The 19,677-nt window shown below is 42.5% G+C and overlaps 1 protein-coding gene across 4 annotated transcripts; it reads left to right on the top strand.

Moving 5' to 3' along the window:
- The first annotated feature begins 2,125 nt into the window (after nucleotides 1–2,125).
- Nucleotides 2,126–7,848, top strand: TMEM177 (transmembrane protein 177). 4 transcript variants are annotated; one of them, XM_005279763.4, is made up of 2 exons: nucleotides 2,126–2,259; nucleotides 6,707–7,848. In XM_005279763.4, the coding sequence occupies exon 2, from the start codon at nucleotides 6,721–6,723 to the stop codon at nucleotides 7,654–7,656; it is 936 nt and encodes a 311-aa protein (XP_005279820.1). In that variant the 5' UTR covers nucleotides 2,126–2,259; nucleotides 6,707–6,720; the 3' UTR covers nucleotides 7,657–7,848. The 4 variants fall into 4 exon arrangements, with proteins under 4 accessions (XP_005279820.1, XP_065417534.1, XP_005279821.1 ...); XM_065561462.1 differs by having other exon boundaries at nucleotides 2,174–2,255; XM_005279764.4 differs by having other exon boundaries at nucleotides 2,193–5,188.
- Nucleotides 7,849–19,677: the final 11,829 nt, after the last annotated feature.

Below are 19,677 nucleotides of genomic sequence, written 5' to 3' on the forward strand. Positions count from 1 at the left end.
GACAGGGACTTATCAACATTTTTCTTTTAAAGCACCATGCACATCTCTGTAGCATTTTTGTATTACTCATATCAGCAAACCCAGGGCCAACTCTAGGTTGCAATATGAGAGGTCCTGCTTTCAATGGTAATGAGATTCATTTCTGCAAACATTGTGGAAATATATCCCTTATTAACGTGTGCTACTCTCATAACATTTTTGTGGTTATTTTGTGCTGACAGGAGCCTATTCTTTATTTATTTACTTAAATTTAACTTCCTCCTAACAAGCCTGTTTGATCTTCTTTGTGACTTAGGAGAAAGGAGCTGTTCAGAGGGATTCTTCTTCCCAGAATGCATCAGTTTCAGAGCCCCCCCCCCCCCCACACCACCACCACACACACACACACACACACACACTCCTTAAATAACTGCTTGCTCTTTGCATCTGTACTGGATACAGTTTGCACAGCTGTCCAGACTCCAGAGCGTATGTGAACAGGCAACTTTTCCAGTTGGCACCAATGAGCAATTCAACAGCTGCTTCTGGTTTTTCTTCCCCAGAGATATAGTAGTATCGAACCATACATGTGTCAAAGGTTTAACGGAAACCTTGAGATGCCAGCACATTTGGGGGAAAAAGTTGTGTTAGCCTGTTTGGAGAAGCTTTGTGTGAGATGAATCAGGCCTTTCTTTTTGTCTTGGCGATATTTACAGAAAATCAGAGGGTGACATTCTGGTCCCATCAAAGTCAATAGGACTTTTGCCATTGATTTTTTTTCCCAGTAGAGCCAGGATTTCACTCAGGGAGCCTAAATTATTGCAAGTGAAACACAGAACTTCTGACCTGCAAAAAGAAAAGTCTGAATAGGTCTGGTTGAAAAATGCTCTATATTTTCCACAAATAAAATTTTACAATAAAACAAAATATTTTCATTTTCATTTATCTTTAGGTGGATTTAAAAAAATCCCAATAAAATGAAAACCAAAACACAAAATTTTGTTTTTTGGAAAACAGAAATTTTCAGAATCTCCCACTCCTTTTCTTTCCTTTTCCTTTTCCTCCTTCATTCTCCTGCCCCACCCAACTCCACCGAAAAGGAAGGGGAAAAACACATTTTGGTATTTTAAAACCAAATTGTCTTTCAGTTTCTTATTGAAAAATGTTGAAATTTTCAGCCAAAATACCATGCAAACCTTTCTGCAAACTATTCATTTTGGCTGAAAAGCCATTTTCCTTGTTTTGATGACAACCTATCTCCCAGCTCCAAGTTTGAATAATAATTCACGTTGTTTGTTAATGCAATAATTTACCAATACTGCATGCAGTGTAGTTGGAGATATTACCTCACTCACTCTGTTTCTATAACAGTGGGTCTCAACAGGGGTACACAGATGTCTTCCAGGGGGTACATTGACTCATCTTGATATTTGCCTAGTTTTATAACAGGCTACATAAAAAGCACTAGCAAAGTCAGTACAAACTAAAATTTCATAAAGACAATGGCTTGTTTATACTACTCTGTATATTATGCACTGACAGGAAAGTACAATAGTTATATTCTGATTTATTTTGTAATTATGTGGCAAAAACGAGAACATAAGCAATTTTTCAGTAATAGTGTGCTATGACACTATTTTTATGTCTGATTTTGTAAGCAAATAAGTTCTAAGAGAGGTGAAACTTGGGGTATGCAAGACAAATCTGACTCCTGAAAGAGAGAGTAGTCCGGAAAGGTTGAGAACCAAAGTGGATCTTTATGAGCTCGAAAAGGAAGTGCGGGTAGTGAGCACATTGCCTCAGCCATAAATTTAACCTGAGGACTCTACTGTACGTAAACACAAGCCAGCACTTTCAAAGCGGTGTGTCTAAACTCCCAGAGATGAACACTCCCAAACTTGCGGGGGGTCTTTGATAGCCAGCCCTGGATGCAAACTTCTGTGGATAACAGTAAAGGGTTAACACAGAGTCAATTGCATGCCCTGCTGCAGAAGTCTAACCCATGGTCCACCCTTGCCAGGGTCGCTGATTTTTCAATTTGAGCTGTAACCAGTCAAAGTGCCCCCAAAAGAGGTCAAACAGCCTCAGGCATGCAACAGGCAATGGTTACACTCGGCCTGCGTTGCTATGACGACCCCAGCCGCCGGCCACTCCCTCCCCCCCCCCCAGCTGCTTTGCAGCAATGCCTAGCTTTCGCGACCGCCCTCTGCTTTACGGCAAGCCCTGTCCCCACGCCCAGTGGCACGAGCCCACACCAGCTGCTGCAGCCCGGAGAGGCAGGTGAGACGCGGAGTGAAACGTGGGGCGGCAGCAGGCTGTGACCCGGGGTGCGAGAGGGAGAGAGAGAGAACAGCCCTTCTTTGCTGGGCCTGGGGGAGCTGCCTGCGCTGTGCTGAGTGAATACAAGGCTTGAAGCATGGGGGCTTGATTTTCTGCCCCCCCCCCCCCCCCCGGTTTTGCAGACATTTCCTTTGGCTGCCTGGAGGTGACCCCTGATTGCCATGCACGTAAGGGAGAGAGGAACTGGGCTCTGTGCCCCCAGCGGTCACGACTCTTGAGAAATCCCTTGGGGTTGGGGGTTGGTTTTGTTTTTTCCCCCACGGCAATTACGAAGCTCCTCCCTCCTCTCCAGTTTTGCATTCACTGAAGTGACCAATACAACTCTCAGGGACGTCAGTGAGAGTGAGATTGAAACCCGATTCTGAACGGCGACATCACTTCCTTATGCTAGTGCCGAGTGTAACGCCGTTGAAATCAGTTGCGATGGTTTATAAGACAGCCTGCTGGGAGAATTTGAATGGCAGGGAGTTTTACTCAAAGGGCAGTAAGAGAGACTTTTAAGGGCCTGATTCCCAGCTGACTTTCACCTTGTGTTGTCATGTACATAGTGATGCCCATTATCATGATATTTGGTGTTTTTCTTAAAGTTCAGGTCCCAGAGCTATGTGATTAGGTCAGAGTTTCTACTTCCATGTTTAAAAAATGGTTTCTAAGTGTCAAGATTATATAGAAAAGATTGAAATCATTAACCCTTTAGGCTAGGAAAGGCAGGCTAAGGAAAAGACTTTCCTTAAAACTTCTGTTACATCTGAAGAAGTGTTTTTTTTTTTTACCCATGAAAGCTTATGCCCAAATAAATCTGTTAGTCTTTAAGGTGCCACCGGGACTCCTCTTTGTTCTTAAAACTTCATAACTTTTAAACCAGGTCCCATAAAAACATGACACTGACTGATGGCGTTTGAACACTTGGGGTTGGCAGCGCTACTTCCACCTGTGGAAAGGGCTGGAAATCTTGCCAAATTGGAATGGTGGCAGTGAAAGAACATCTCTTATTGCAGGGGTGGGCAAACTTTTTGGCCCGAGGGCCACATTGGGGTTGCAAAACTGTATGGAGGGGCAGGTAGGGAAGGCTGTGCCTCCCCAAACAGCCTGGCCCCAGCCCCCTATCTGCCCCCTCCCACTTCCTGCCCCCTGACTGCCCCCCTAAGAACCTCTGACCTATCCAACCCTCCCCCCCCCACTCCTTGTCCCCTAACTGCCCCCTCCTGGGACCCCACCCCCTATCCAACCCCCCGCTCCCAGTCCCCTGACTGCCCTGCCCTCTATGCAACCCCCACCCCCTGACAGGCCCCGCAGGACCCCACGCCTATCCAAACCCCCATGTTCCCCATCTCCTGACCCCTATCCACACCCCTGCCCCTGGCAGGTCCCCCGGGACTCCGTAGTTTGCCCACCTCTGTCTTATTGGATTCACTCAGTGTAACTTGGCTCTGGGCACTGCATGGGCAGCACTAATTTTCAAGGCACAAGGGGGAATTAGGCCTCCAGTTCCCATTGACCATCAATGAGACGTGTCGATTTCCCCCTCTATATCTTTCTATGTCTCCTACTAAAATGATGTGATTCTAGGACCTATGGGGGCAGATGCCACGGTCACTGGGCTTCCACGTGAGCATAGGGCTCTGCTGTGCCTAAAAACTTGCAGGGCTGGAGCCATAGGTATCACTGATGCCACCATCTGTGCTCAGAGAAGCAGAAAATCTTGAACGAAAGGATTTGGCAGGTTAAAAAGTTTTCCCTTCATCTTTCTCTTTAAAGAGTCGGAGAAGAGTTTCCTGCTTGGAAACTACTTCTGTTCCAAGTCCTACCCTGGCCAAGACTAGTTTACCTTTTTGGGGCTTCTTTTTTAAGAAGGTAATTATTTCAGAAAGAGCTCTTTAAAGGGCCATTTCAATTTTTTTGGAAGAATCCTTGTTTGTTCGTTTTTTTCCTGGGAGAATAAGGAGAGTAATGCTATCACCAAACAAAAGACTCCGAGTCAAGAGAGCTTTCAGCAATACTAGTGTAATCTACTCACAGCGGCACTCTGTGCCCCCCCTAGTGGTGATTAGTCTCCCTTTACAGGTATTTGGGCAAATAATTCCCCTTTCCTTTGTCTTAGTTCCCTCCATCTGTAAAATAGAGGATAATAATTCTTCCCTAGGTCTTTAGATTTAATTATTGTTAGAAGTATCACTTTTGGAGTCCTCAGATGCAGAACTGTTCAATGATGTATTTTATTTTCAAATAAACTGATTTTTTTTTTTAAATATTTTCAGGCTCTGTTTAAAAAAAGCAAAAATGCATTGGTTTTCAATTGTTGAAAACAGAATAATTTTCAGTCTTTCACTCAAATTTAGAAACTGCAACTTTGCTTGAAAATATTTCTGCTTTACCAGCAAGTCTTGATGAAATCTTAACCGTCTTTTTCTTTGACGAAAAGCACTATATAACATGAAGTGTATTATGACAATTAACGCCAGTCAATATGCTTTTATGGAAAATAGGCATTGTCAAACAAACCTGATCTCATTCTTTGAGGAGATTACACATTTGGTTGATAAAGGCAACTGCGCACATTAATGTACTTAGACTTTAATGAGGTATTTGACTTAGTACCACACAACATTATGACTATTGATATTGTATTATGCTGTTTTTTATACATTAAATGAAAAAAATGATCGCCAATGGGGAATCATAATTGAATAGGTGTGTTTCTTGAGTCACTCAAGGATAAGTACTAGGCACTACGTTATTCAGCATTTTCATCAATGATCTGAAAGTAAATATAAAATCGCTGCTGATAAAATGTGCAGATGATACAGATCGGAAGAATGGTAAAAATGATGAGAACGGGGCAGTTACACGGACCCATCTGAATCACTAGGTAAGCTGGGCCCATTCAAACAAAATGTGTTTTTATACAGCCAAATAAAATAAATTTAAGTATCTGGGAACAAGGAATGCAGGCCATGCCTACAGGATGGGAGGTTGTAGACTGGAAAGCAGCAACTCTGAAAAGGATTTAGGGGTCATAATGGACAAGCAAGTCAATGTGAGCTTTCAGTCCGATGCTAGAGCTGTGAGTAGGAATATGGAGGCAATTTTACCCCTGTGTATTGCACTGGTCCAGTATCAGTCTCAGTACTGCATACAGTGCTGGTGTCCACATTTTTGAAAGGAATGTTGAGAAGTTGGAGAGGATGCAGAGAAGAACCACAAAAATGATTTGAGGGCTGGAGAAAATGCCTTGCAGTGAGAGTCTTAAAGAGCTCAATATGTTCAATTTATCAAAAAAAGATTGAAAGGAGAAAATACCACGTATTAAAGGGCTCTTTAATCTAGTGGAGAAAGGCATAACAAGAACCAGTGGCTGGAAGCTGAAGCCAAACAAACTCAAATTAGAAATAATGTGCACATTTTTAACTGTGACACCCCAGGGCACTGGTGGATTCTCCAACGCTTGATGTCTTTAGACCAAGACTGGATGTCTTTCTGGAAGATATGCTTAAGCTAAACATAATTTATTGCACTCGATACAGGATAATTCGGTGAAATTTAAGAGCCTGTGTTATACAGGAGGGTCAGACTAGATCAGGGGTCGGCAGCATTTGGCACGTGGCTCGCCAGGGTAAGCACCTTAGCGGGCCGGGCCAGTTTATTTACCTGCTGACGCGGCAGGTTCGGCCAATCACGGCCCCCACTGGCCGCGGTTCACCTTCCCGGGCCAATGGGGGCGGCGAGAAGTTGCGCGGGCAAGGGATGTGCTGGCCGCGGCTTCCCGCCGCCCCCATTGGCCCGGGACGGCGAACCGCAGCCAATGGGGGCCGCAATCGGCCGAACCTGCCGCGTCAGCAGGTAAATAAACTGGCCCGGCCCACCAGGGTGCTTACCCTGGCGAGCCGCGTGCCAAACGTTGCCGACCCCTGGACTAGATGATCACAATGATCCCTCTGCCGTTAATATCTAAACTATGTGACTGATGGAACAGAAGTCATCTGAGTTACAGAAAATTGTTCTGGCAAGGGGCAGTTATGGGGTACTATGTTCAGAATATGTTAGTAGATGGATGTGGTGACCTTACCATAATACTGATATACTACCCTTATTACAATGAACTGATTTAATGGAGGAGAAAAAGGGATTGATTCCTTCTGGTCCCCTATATCAACCAGTTTGCATTCTGAAGCACGAGAGCATGAGATTAAATATTTGTATAACAAAAGGGTGCAGCATTTTCTTTATAGGGTTGTATTGTACTTATTCTTGTATTTATATCTTTGTGTATAAATAGAGTGGAGTGATTTCCTGGATATCGGGCTCTGCTTGTTTAAAATAATCTTAAAATGAAAGGGGACCCATATGTGCATCTTTTAATTCCCTGTTTGTATGTTGTTATGAACAGGTTGGAAGTTGGCTATGGCAGTTCCGTTCCTGTGGAAGGCAGCTGCGTTGGTAGAGAAGCACAGGACTGGCTTGTTGGCAGTTTCCTGCGCAGGACTGTTTGGGGCTAACCTTTCCTATCATGTCTTTCCCGAGCAGACGTTCAAACTGTGGCATCAGTGCTGGACTAAGGGGCAACCGGCTGAGCTCTCAGAGAAACTACGCAGCCTCTTCCACAATGTTCTGGGAGATGTTGGCGTGAAGTCCGTGAATTGTTACCAACCCTTTGCAGCTTTTGGCTTCCACCCAGTGAGTGCTGGGATCCCGTGGCTGCCTGCGGGCTCTCTGGTGGGCATCCCTGCCAATTTCAATAGCACAGCGGAGGACAGACAAGGAATTGTCAACCGTGTCGTCGTGATAAATGGCAGAGAAGTGGACTGGGAGAGTAAACAAGGGCTAGCTTTGAAGGAAGCCTTGATGTTTTCTCCAGAGGCTCAGAAGTTTGCCATTGCCAGAGAGATTGTGTTCTTGCAAAGCAATAGCCCTGTCGTTTATGCAGCTGTGCCTCCTGCTTGCTTAGCCATCACCTGTCTGTCTGGGGTGGCTATAAAGCAGCTTCTGGGCTTGTATTCTGGCCCCAGGGTGTTTCGAGGCATTTATAACATCACCATTGCAGCAATTGGACTTGTTGGCTACTTTCTTGCTTACGATGCCGTGAGCCACGCGCTAGACTACAGGTTGGACAGAAAGGTGGCCACCATTTCCAAGGACTACGCCAGAGGTGGGGTGGAATTCTACGACAAAATCCTGTCCCGCAACAGGACTCTCCGCACTCTTTTGGGCAAACGAGGCGAGAGAATTTATGCCCCTAGCGGTAACCTTTTCCCTAGGTACTGGTTCAGATTAAAGCACGCTCCATACACTTCCAGAAGAGACTTGATCGTTAATATTTTAAGAGTGCCCCAGGCATAGGAAGGGAGTGATTGGATTTTAAACTTATAAATTATGTATTCTCTTGGAATGCCACTGTGCTGCCTTCCTCTCCCCTCCCCCGCAACTTCATTCGTGTGCTGTTTTTTATTTTTGCATATAGTCTGGAAGTAGTGTTTAATTTTTCATTCACTGGACGCATATCTCTTAAAAAATTAAAGACCTATTTCGAAAGTCCTCTGTCCTACATGCATCTTAAACACTAAAGCCCACTCAGGGAGTGTTATTTCTCAGACATCTGGAAATGCTGGTACTTTACTCGCCTATAGTTTTGAAATAATTTCTAAAGAACGCAAAAGGTGAAGTACCACACAGAGAATTTTTGTGGCATTAATTTAAAGTGGGGTGAATGTGTGTGTGTGTATTATACATATTCTCCACCCCCCATATGGTACATCCTAAAGGAATGGTGGGAGCTCTATCACACCCGAGACATTTAAAATAGACTAGACAATACAGTGTAAGTTGCTCTCATTCTGCTCGTGAATTACATTTTTTTTTTTTTTGCCACTTATACTGTAATGCCCAGTGTCTCCGAGTGGTCCGGCTGGTGTGGGGCAGCTTCTCGTTATCCCCAGTTCAGGGCTGTGGCTAAACGTCAAGAGAGCCATTAACTCTTCCATTTTCAACTTACTCAGAACTTGGGAGCTGCCATCTTGCTGCTTGTTGATAAATCAAGACAGGAAAAAACTTGCTCTCCCCATTAATTTGCATGGGAGAAGCCAGGTGCTTTGAACAGGGTTTCTACTGTTTTGTTTTAAGTAAGTTGGAATCTTTATGGAAACAATTAATTTTCATTATGTCGCTTTGCATATGAAGTATAATGGGAGGGAGGCTGGTAGGAAGAGCTGAGTGAGCGAGGCTACTGCCAGTGTTGTGAGGTGGGGTGAATCTTTAAATGTTTGGTGGGAAAGCAAGGTTGGGGAGAGCTGTAAGTGTATATTGGGTGAAACTGGAGAACTTGGGCAGGGAACCTGGCATTTGGGCAAAGATTAGGCTAAAGGAAGAGGGGACAGGTTTTGAGGAATACAGGGTATTTAGGAAACAGATTGTATTCTTTAAAGCTTCTGTCTATAAAGTGTGGCCCTAGTGGATTCAAGCCCTGGGTTCTACTCCTGTCTCTGCTGCTGAGTGACCTTGGGCAAGTCATTTCACCTCTGTATGCACCTCAGTTTCACCTTCTGTAAAGTGAAGATGATGTTGACCTTCCTAAAGTGCTTTGAGATCAGCTGGTGAAAAGCACTATATATAACAGCTAGATTTTATAATTATTAAAGAAAAACAAATATAGTTCAAGGGAGAGTAAAAGCTAAGAGCGTTTGTTGGCAGGTGGGCTGCTCTTTCAAAACAGATTCAAACTTACCTAAAACCAGCAGCACTCCAAGAACCCTTTTAATCTAAGAAAAAGAGTGGACCTGATTCTCCATTGCCCTGGACCACATGTAGTCATTTTTCCCAGCACAAAGTCAGTGTGAAATGCCACCATTCTGATGTGGTAGCATTTTACACCCACTCTGTACTAGTGCAAATGACTACACCAAGCAATGGAGTTAATTCTTTCCTAAATTGTCTGTAACCGTAGCCACCACAGGCTGTGGTCCCAGCCAAAGGAATATTCATACTTCATCAGGAACTTATATAGCAGGGAGATTTTATGTATGTGTTTATTTTCGGGGGTGGGGGGAGGGAATTTTGATGACATATCGCTGGAATTTTCCCTTAATATCCAGTGACTTAACAGAAATATTTGACTTGGGTAAAAGACACTGCACAGCAGGTGTGCTAGGTGAAAAATAATTGTATTGGGTTTGGTACCATTTGCAGTGTTGCTTGCTCCTTACTGACAGTTGAATGTGATCAGAGAGGTTTACCATGCTATAAAGACATTTTTATTAGCAGGAGAATCAAAATCAGACCCCCTTTCCATAAGGAAAGCAGAGAAACTTGTAGCTCACAGAACATAAGGTAACATGAGTCTGCATTTTTATTTTTCTATTAAACATTGCATCAGCTCATCAGATTACAGTGTACCAGGATGGGAGTGTGTTCTAAACCAGTGGTGCTCAAACGTCCCGCGGCCTGCGCCGCTTCCCACAGCCCCCATTGGCCTGGAGCGGCAAACCGCGGCCAGTGGGAGCCGCGATCGGATGAACCTAAGGATGCGGCAGGTAAACAAACCGGCCCGGCCCGCCAGGGGCTTCCCCTGAACAAGTGGGGGCCCGAGTTTGAGAACCACTGTTCTAAACCCTGCTGCAGTACATATGAATGGGCTTCAGTAGGATGCTTGATTTTCTACAGTCGCTGTCGCAGGAGGTCTGCCAGTGTAGGCCACTCCTGCGGTTCAGCTGGACATCATAACAGGAATCCTACTACCACCACTCTCCACTAACATCTGCACAATTTTCCAAACTTGTCCTGAATATCTCATGCTATAATGCATGTTCTTGGTTCTGGATGAGCTAAGAGAATCTCCCGCATTACCCTCGTACATCCCTAACCTCAGCTGGTAAAAATCTTCCTCATCTCTCATGATGAAGCTGTCGTATTCTGCATCTTTGTGCCTGCCCTGGGCATCAACTACATTTATACGGACTTTGTACCATTTTTGCTTGGTGATGAGGTTGATAAACTTATTGCCAAGCCAGTGACCTCCCTCTAGGTCGCCAAAGCCATATTTGTAGGTTGTCCAGGCTTCTGACCATGCGAGCTCAGAGTTGTGGCTTTTTCTCTGGATTACTATCCACCCAGTGCAGCCATCCATATAGCACTGGACCACAAGCATGCAGCTTCCTTCAGGCTGCATGATGTAAAGGCCACTCTCACTGTGGTGTGAATGGAAAACTTTCATCCCAGTCCCTTGGGAAAGCTGAGGAATAAAAGAAGCTGTAGATGATTGGCTGATTCTAAAACTCAAAGCTAAATTGCTTTGTCTCTTCTCAGAATAAGCTTAAAGCTAACATAAACAGAAGTAGTAAAGGTCAAGACTGAAGTGCCTTGCCTGTGAAGTGTGGAGACCTAGAATTGGAATATGACTCAGAATTTAGCCCATTATGTCAGATTCTTCCCTGGTGTAACTCCACCAGAATCCACAAAACACAGTTGGCCACTTTTGTTTGTTTGTTGGTTTGGTGTCACACAGTTACTCCATACTAAATACTGAGTGCACTGGGGGAATGGAGACCTGCCTTCAGTCAGCAAATATGGCGATTTAAAAAAATTAAAGAAAGCTGCCTGCCTGCTACCATGGCGTAGCACAGTCTTGTCTTAAGTGCCTGCAGGCCGTGCTCTTATGTAACATTAAAGCATGTTATAAAGCCCCAGTGGTAGTAATGGATTTTCCAGCTGCTTACTCTATAACTGCAATGCAGCGGGTCTCTTTAGCAACTTCACGGGCCTGTAAATGCTTCATTGTTCTCTCATCAGCTGTTCAAGGAACCTGCTTTGGCATGTAGAGGTCAGTAAGTGTAATTATTTTTTTAACAGTACATGATCTGGCTTTCCAAGGAGCAGCTTCTTACAGAAGTAGCAGCATTTGCACTCCTCTATCTGTGTAGCTCTACCTCAATTCTTACACTGGCCCCCATCCCCATGGCATCTGAGCACCATTCTTGTTACTGAGCTGCCCATATAAAACAAAGAGAGAGCTCCAACCAAAACTGCTAATTTAAATTCCCCGGAGCTTTGGAGAGTTTTGGAATTGTGTGTGTGTGTGTGTGGGTACACAGAAGTTCCACAGAGTGATTACAGAACTGGGCCAACTACTGTGTGTGACAAAAGCAAGATTCCCAGTCTTGAGTATGGAAATGGCTATGAGAGTCCTGACCTTCCATACCAGTGCGAGCTGGATGATAAAAATAGAAGCATCTTCAGACACGGCCACTTGGGGACTTCAGAAAATCAGTTTGTGGTTAGCAGTATAATGAAATCTGCACTCGATCTGGAGTTCAAATGTTATGGCTTGTGGGGAATTGGATTAAAAAATAAAGATGCTGTTTTTCTGTAAATATTTATAATGCAGGAGTAAGGAAATGAGTTCCTGGACTCTTGTACAACATTAGCAGAGAGAATAACGAGGGGTTTAATTTAAATGGATGGTTGGGAAAGATGAAGATAGGAAGGCAAATTTTAAAAAGGAACAAAACCTAAGATACTAGAACCTACAGATCGACTCTAATGAAAGAAGAGGCCATTCATACAAATGCACAGTCATTTTCAGGCCTGAATAAAAATATCATTAAAGGGTGAAGTCTAAATAGCATTAAAGGAAATGGACAATAAAATCACTAAAATAGGTTTTTAAATTTTGCCACCACTTAGTATACAAGGAGAGATTTAAAAATGTTCAACAGTCATTTAATTTAAAATACTATTTTGGATCACTAATAAGCTTGAGAGATGATCGAAAACCAGTAAGGCTCCGTCTACACTAGAAACCTCAAAGTGCTGCTGCGGGAGCGCTCCTGCGGCAGCGCTTTGAAGTGTGAGTGTGGTTACGCGCAAGTGCTGGGAGAGAGCTCTCCCAGCACTCCTGGTAATCCACCTCCACGAGGAGAATAGCTCCCAGCGCTCGGAGCCTGTCCACACTAGCGCTTTAAAGCACTCAAACTTGCTGTGCTGAGGGGACGTGATTTTTCACCCCCCGAGCCAAGAAGTTAGAGCACTATAAAATGCAAGTGTAGACAAGTCTCAAGGCTGGATAGCATTTCTTCTGGAGAATTAAGTAAGATGAAGATGATTCATTCTAGGGCAATGAGCATGATGGAGAAGTGATGGAATTCGAGTTCATTCCTAATTAGCTATTCTGTGTAAGTACTAAACAAAATGGGATTACTCTGTTTAGACAGAAAAAATGATGTTCAGTGATAACTAAAGCCGAGTAAATAATTGTTTTTGTTTTGTTTGGTTTGAAAAGTTTTGATTCATTTTTAAACAAACTGGGTTTTTCTTACAAATGAAAAAACATGTGTGACAGGTTACCCCCAACTTCGGGGTGCCATCTGATGCACTGGGATACCCCTGAGCCCACCGTTTCCACCAGTTGGGGCTCCCTTCGCTGCCCTGCTGAGCCAGGCCCTCAAGCCACCTCCAGCACAAACACAGTAGGGGGACACCCAGCTGCAGAAAGACAGTCACTGAAATCAGTTCTGCATGGGAAGACTTCAGCTAGGGAACTGCCCAGCACTTAGTGCACTCCCCCTCTGGAGAGTAAACCCCAAATTGTATAGTTGCGCTGCACAGAAAATTGTACAGGGTAAGTTCATGAAATTCGCTCCCTCCCTCAGTGCGAAGGAAGATCTGCACAGCTTTTTGTCCCCCAGTTACGAATTCCACAAACTGGTTTAGAGGGAAAAAACAAGAAGTTTATTAACTACCAAATAGATTTTAAGTGATTATAAAGGATAGCAAACAGATCAAAGCAGGTTACTGAACAAATAAAACAAACACGCAAACTAAGCTTAATACATTAAAGAAACTGGTTACCAGTAGTAATTTCTCACCCTAAATGTTTTTAGGCATTTCTTTCACAGGCCAGACACCTTTTCCAGCCTTGGCTCAGCTCTTCTCCCCGCCTTTGGTCTTTGTTTCTTAGGCCTTGGCTACACTGGCAATTCACAGCGTTGTGCTCAGGGGTGTGAAAAAACACACACACACACACCCCGAGCGCAGCGAGTGCAGCGCTGTAAAGCGCCAGTGTAATCCGCGCCTGCAGTGCTGCACGCTCCCTCGCAGCGCTGCAAGCTACTCCTCTCGGAGAGGTGGAGTACTTGCAGCGCTGCGAGAGAGCTCTCGCAGCGCTGGCGGTGCGTGAATCCGCGAGTGTAGCCAAGGCCTTAGATGTTTCCAGGAGTCCTGGATGGGGATTCAGTGAAAAATGACCCCTGATTAACTCACTCCCCTGCCTTAAATAGGATTTACGTATGGCGGGAATCCTTTATTTCCCAGTTTGATCCCCACCCCCTATTAGTGGGAAAATACTAGTAATCCAAGATGGAGTCCAGTACCAGGTGACATGATCACATGACTCTGCAGTGTCAAAGCAGCATCCCAGGAAGCTTCTCAGGAAGGTGGGAGATTAGCACTTCAAAGTCCTATTGTTCTCCCTAATGACCCATCCAGCTTGATTGCATTCTATCTGGTGGGCGTTCCCCAGCTATAAACCCATTTGTAATTGTTACATAGTCAATATTCCTAACTTCAGATACAGAAATGATAAATGCCTACAAATAAGATAATCATATTCAGTAAATCATAACCTTTCCAATGATACCTCACATGACCCATTTTGCACAGAACACATCTTAATTATTCCATATTAATATCATAATATCTCTATGAAGAATATGGTGCGTAGTGTCACAACATATAGTTGTTTTGTGTCATTTTGGGGTGTTTTTGCTTTTTTTTATTTAGCTAATTTTCTAAACAAAATGTCATTTCAAAAAGAAAAGTCAAAAGGTTTTGCTTTGAAATGGTCATAACAAACCATTGTGACTCTTTTAAAAAAAAAATCTATTTTTTTCTGCCAAAACAGTTCGCCAAATTTGGCCTGAATTTGCAAATAGTTTGGGTGCCCCGAAAAATGCATTTCTCCGTTAATTTACTTTTTGCTGGGGGAAAAAAATGCACGTGGCTCTGCTTACAGCAGCTAAGCTAATAGAGCTCCCCTGTTGGCTTCTCGGAAAAGGAAACTGTGCTTTGGAGATGGCAGCCATGAGTACAAATCTCCTATCCTGGTGCCATGGGAGAAAGGAATAATGTGACATTACCACAAGGAACCATAATTAGGGTTATTTTTTATTTTTTCCTCTTAATTAATTGGCCTCTCAGAGTTGGTAAGACAACTCCCACCTGTTTATGCTCTCTGTATGTGTGTATATATATCTCCTCAATATATGTTCCATTCTATATGCATCCGAAGAAGTGGGTTGTAGCCCACGAAAGCTTATGCTCTAATAAATTTGTTAGTCTCTAAGGTGCCACAAGTACTCCTGTTCACTTTAATAGTAATGCAGCTGTCTGATGAGTTGCACAGTCCATCATATTACTGGAGCTGGGAAAAGGCAGTACTGGGAACGGAGCGGCTGCTGCTCGCCCACTGCCTGTAGCAATAGCAGCTGTGAGATGCCCATCAAAACGGACGGCATGTGTGGTTGGCATAGAAGGAGCAAATTAATTGGGGTGAATCAAAACAATACTTTCTGCCTGACTCACAGCAGTGGGATGGACCCCTTTAATTAAAGGAGAAAACTCATAGAAACCATTTCAAATTAAAACCTCCTGTATAGTAGGCCTAAGCACAGCTAAATTAACTGAAGGCATCCCCATTTCATAGAACAGCCATCCCTAGTAAACAGCAGTCTTACAGACAAAAATGTGGGGTATATCATGAAATTGATCCATACTGAATTCCAGTTTGGGTGGATTTGATTTAAATCAGGGGTTCTCAAACTGGGGGTTGGGACCCCTCAGGGGGTCGCAAAGTTATGACATGGGGAGTCGCGAGCTGTCAGCCTACACCGCCAACCCCACTTTGCCTCCAGCATTTATAATGGTGTTAAATATCTAAACAAGTGTTTTTAATTTATAAGGGGGGGGTCGCACTCAGAGGCTTGCTGTGTGAAAAGGGTCACCAGTGCAATAGTTTGGGAACCACTGAGTTAAATCAAATTGATTGATTTAAATCATGATTTAAATCACTAGTCAGGAAGACCCGATTTAATCATGATTTTCTACCTAAAAGTGCATTCTTGTTGGTTGTTATAACCTTAATACAGATTCTTCACAACTCAGAGATAGATGTAGGTTTCATTTTTAAGAAGGTACACACTATATGTTTTTAAACAGTGATTTATTTTGAAACTTTTCAGATTCGTTTTACAGCTATATCAGAAAATGAATGATTGTTTGATTATTTCATTTACCAAAGGTAACTGAAGCAGATATTTATGAAGTCATTGGGAGGTGAACTATCTCCAATTCAACAGGTTAATCATTAATATTTGGAGGATTTTCTTGCTATGCTGTATTAGGAGGAGAACATAACCAGACAGACATTTAAATTGTTTTATTTAACTGAAACAACAACATTAAGTATTCTGGATTTTTTTCTTCAACAGCAAACATAAAATATTTTAACAAAACAAGCATACGTCACTCGCTTCTCACATTTATATCCAGACTTCTTTTCCTTGTCCAGATCTATTCCGCCCACAACAGTCTTCTATTCATTGAACTTTTTGAAACTTTGCACTTTTAGAGAGAAGTAAGGAATTGACTCTGTGTACACAAATTTGCAGAGGCACAATAGAGTTGAGGTCTGTTATTTCTCACCTCTACATATTATTTATTTATTTAAAAACATTTTTGCTGTTAACAAGCATGATACCTCTGGAGAGACAAATCCACAGTTTGAGAACTGCAAAACTAAGCATCTCTGATAGTATCTTCTAGACTGAGCACTGAGTCCCATTGGGTAGATAGAAAGATTAACCTAAATAATCGATACAAAAACCCGTGGAACCCCATAAAATTGGGTCCCTAATCCATGAACTATTGGAACTCATTTACAAAACTTTTCTTAAATATTACATGAATATATTGTCTCATACTCTAAAATTAGAATTTATAATCCCTATTCCATGATGAGATATCTTTGAGCTATAATGTATCTTAATTAAAACTATCTTTAGATAAGTTTTTTCCTCAAAAAGCATTTTATAAAAAAAACCGATTTAAATGAAAAAAAATCAATTTTTTTATTTTATTTTTTTAAATCATTGATTTTTATCCACCCTGATTCCAGTGGGACTTCTGAGCAGGCCACATGGGTGAGGTCTTGCCTTTTAAAGCTTTATGCTGCATGTGGCACAAATACTCATTTTCAGATAAAATATAATAAAGTTGCAAGCAGCCCAATGCACACAGCAAGTGTTCGCTGATTTACATTCATCCCAGCAGGAAATGTGGATAGCTGGAAGAAACGAAGTACTACTAAGTAGATGCATGTTAACCTAGGAAGGAAGAAATAATTAGGATCCCAGAAGAGACGGTACTCGGGGCGGGGGGAGAGAGGAGGGATTGAGAGGCTGAATTTGTTTGTTACGGAAACTAGGTTATTGTGAACACACACACAAGCAATAAAATTATTGTAAAGGAATTAGGCTGTAACTTGTTTGACAAATCCTAAAAGAAAGCTGAAAAGTGACCAGTAAATAATTCTTTATTGATATTTTTCATTACAAGTACACATGCACATCCCAGCTCTGCCACAGCCTTTCTGTGTGCCTCAGTCTCTCTCTGCCCCAAATGTGTTAAGTGGGAATAATAATTAAAGCTGGTCAGAGAATGGGAGGAGGGTTTCTGCAGAACTTTTTGAGGTTTTGGTGAAAAATTGAAATCCAAAATATTTTGATTCACAACGCTGCTGCCATGCTTCATGGGAGTTGGAGTCCAGATACTTCGTGCTCCTGTTATTGGCCATGCTCTCTGGTCAGATCACTTCTCCTGTGGAGCACCACTGTCTCTTTGGTGAGGGGAGGCGGTGCATACGGCAGGCACATGTCTGTGATGAATCAGAGGAGCTGTAATCCAGCCAGGGGTCCTGGCCCATAGAGGACAATGGGAGCACGAGGCACCGTGGCGACATTTCCAAATCAAAATTGGTCAGTTTTTTAATTTTAATTAACTTGCTGCTGAAGGCAGATGCTCTTCCTGAAATATTTCACTTAATTGAAACTCAGTTTTCTGTCCAAAAAAAAAGGTAAGTTCTGACCAAAAGTTTTGTACCAGCCCTAATAATAATTTATCCCTCCTTCCCTGCACCCTTTGTCTGGTTTGTCCACTCAGACTGTAAGCTCTTTAAGGCAGAGACAGACTGTCTCACTATGTGTTTTGTATAGTGCTTAGCTCAACTGGGCCTCCATCTTGTTTGGGGGTCTCTAGGGACAAACATAATTCAATAACTGATGATGAAATACATATAATGACAAGTATCAGAGGGGTAGCCATGTTAGTCTGGATCTGTAAAAAGCAACAGAGGGTCCTGGGGCACCTTTAAGACTAACAGAAGTATTGGAGCTTAAGCTTTTGTGGGTGAATGCCCACTTCATCAGACGCAAGTATAGTGAGTATACCAAGGTATTAAGTTAGCGAGAGCATGTGCAGTGTATGCATGCTGCATTTAAGTAAACATACATGGGCCTAAACTTTAAAAAGTGACTAGTGATTTGTTTGCCCTATTGGAGACACCTTACAGGGGTCTAATTTCCTAAAGGCCTGAGCATCCATCTTCTAGAAATCAGGCCCCTTTACTATGCCTGAAATTGGGCACCTAAAATTGCTGGTCACTTTTGATAAGTTTAGCCGTAGGATCACTCCTGTTCTTATATAGCCAGGGCTTTGTTATATTGGGAAACTTCCATTATATGTGAAAGATGGGGCAAATGGTTTTCCTTTTTCCATATGGTCGGCCTCCTATGGCTGTAGATGCAATAGAAAATATCAACTGTAATTAGAATGATTGATTCATATTGGTATTGTACATAGAAAATTCAAAGTGCTATGGGCCTGATCCAAAGGTCATTGCGATCGATGGACTTTGGATCCGACCCTAGTAAGTGTTAAATAATACAGTATTGTGCTTCTCTTTGTGATTCACAATGAAGAATATTGCTGTCAGACTACCCTCCGGATACAGAGGTAATTGGAGGAGCTACTGTGAAACTATAAAAAGAAGAACAGGAGTACTTGTGGCACCTTAGAGACTAACAAATTTATTAGAGCATCTAATCAATGGCCATTCTATCTCCCCTTGTAAGTATGCTCACACTTCTTATCAAACTGTCTGTACTGGGCTATCTTGATTATCACTTCAAAAGTTTTTTTTATTTTTTCCTCTTAATTAATTGGCCTCTCAGAGTTGGTAAGACAACTCCCACCTGTTTATGCTCTCTGTATGTGTGTATATATATCTCCTCAATATATGTTCCATTCTATATGCATCCGAAGAAGTGGGCTGTAGTCCACGAAAGCTTATGCTCTAATAAATTTGTTAGTCTCTAAGGTGCCACAAGTACTCCTGTTCTTCTTTTTGCGGATACAGACTAACACGGCTGCTACTCTGAAACCTGTGAAACTATACAACCTCTCAAGCCATCAAGTAAAATACATGCAGTTGTCACTGCATAGCATACAAAATCTTTTTTTTTTAAGTGCTAAGTTTGTTAATATCTAAAACACTTTGATAACTCAGCGTAGTAAAGTAAGTGCAGACCTGCTGGTTCCTGTCAATTCTTATTTCTGTCATCTGCCAGAATAATTTTCCAGTGGGAATGTTATTGTTTCTTCATTCTTAGTTCCTTTGCATTTCTCATTCCTGTGCAACTCTGATTGCCTACTGACTCATCTTGCTATCCACTGTATCTCATTCAAACAAGGTTCTTAAACTTCGCTCAGCAGATTGTGTCTTCTTGATTTTAAATGTTTGTTTTTAATGAATGGTGGCAATAACACATCAGGGCTTATTTTCCGCAGATTAGAGCTGGCTGAAGGTTGTTTTGGTTTAAATCATTTTGCAATGAAAAATGTCTCTTTGACCAATTGGAAAAATATTTATTTTGGTCAAAATTTTCCGGTGGGAAGGAGGGGAAGGAGTTGAAGTTTAAAAAAATGTCAATGGTTTTGATAAAATATTTCAGTTTTGGATTTTTGAAAGCTGAAGAATTTGATTTAGTTTTTTGGTTGGAAAAGCAAAAATAATTTTGGGAAATTTACAGGGGAAAATGAAAATCTTTCAAAATTTCCCACCAAAAAAAGTATATTTTAACCGTCTGTGGAGGATACTATTGTGCTGCCGTTCTTGTCTCCAGTGCTGCTTACTATATTTTGGTGCCTGGTGTGTGGTTGGAGTCATTGGCCCCTAGTGGCCATTAAGATGCTGCCACCATAATCAAGCCCAAAGGCAATGGGAATATTTCTAGTGGCTGAAGATTTCAGGGTTTTCCC

Source organism: Chrysemys picta, chromosome 11, assembly GCF_011386835.1.
Source record: "Chrysemys picta bellii isolate R12L10 chromosome 11, ASM1138683v2, whole genome shotgun sequence".
Classification (NCBI taxonomy): Eukaryota; Metazoa; Chordata; order Testudines; family Emydidae; genus Chrysemys; species Chrysemys picta.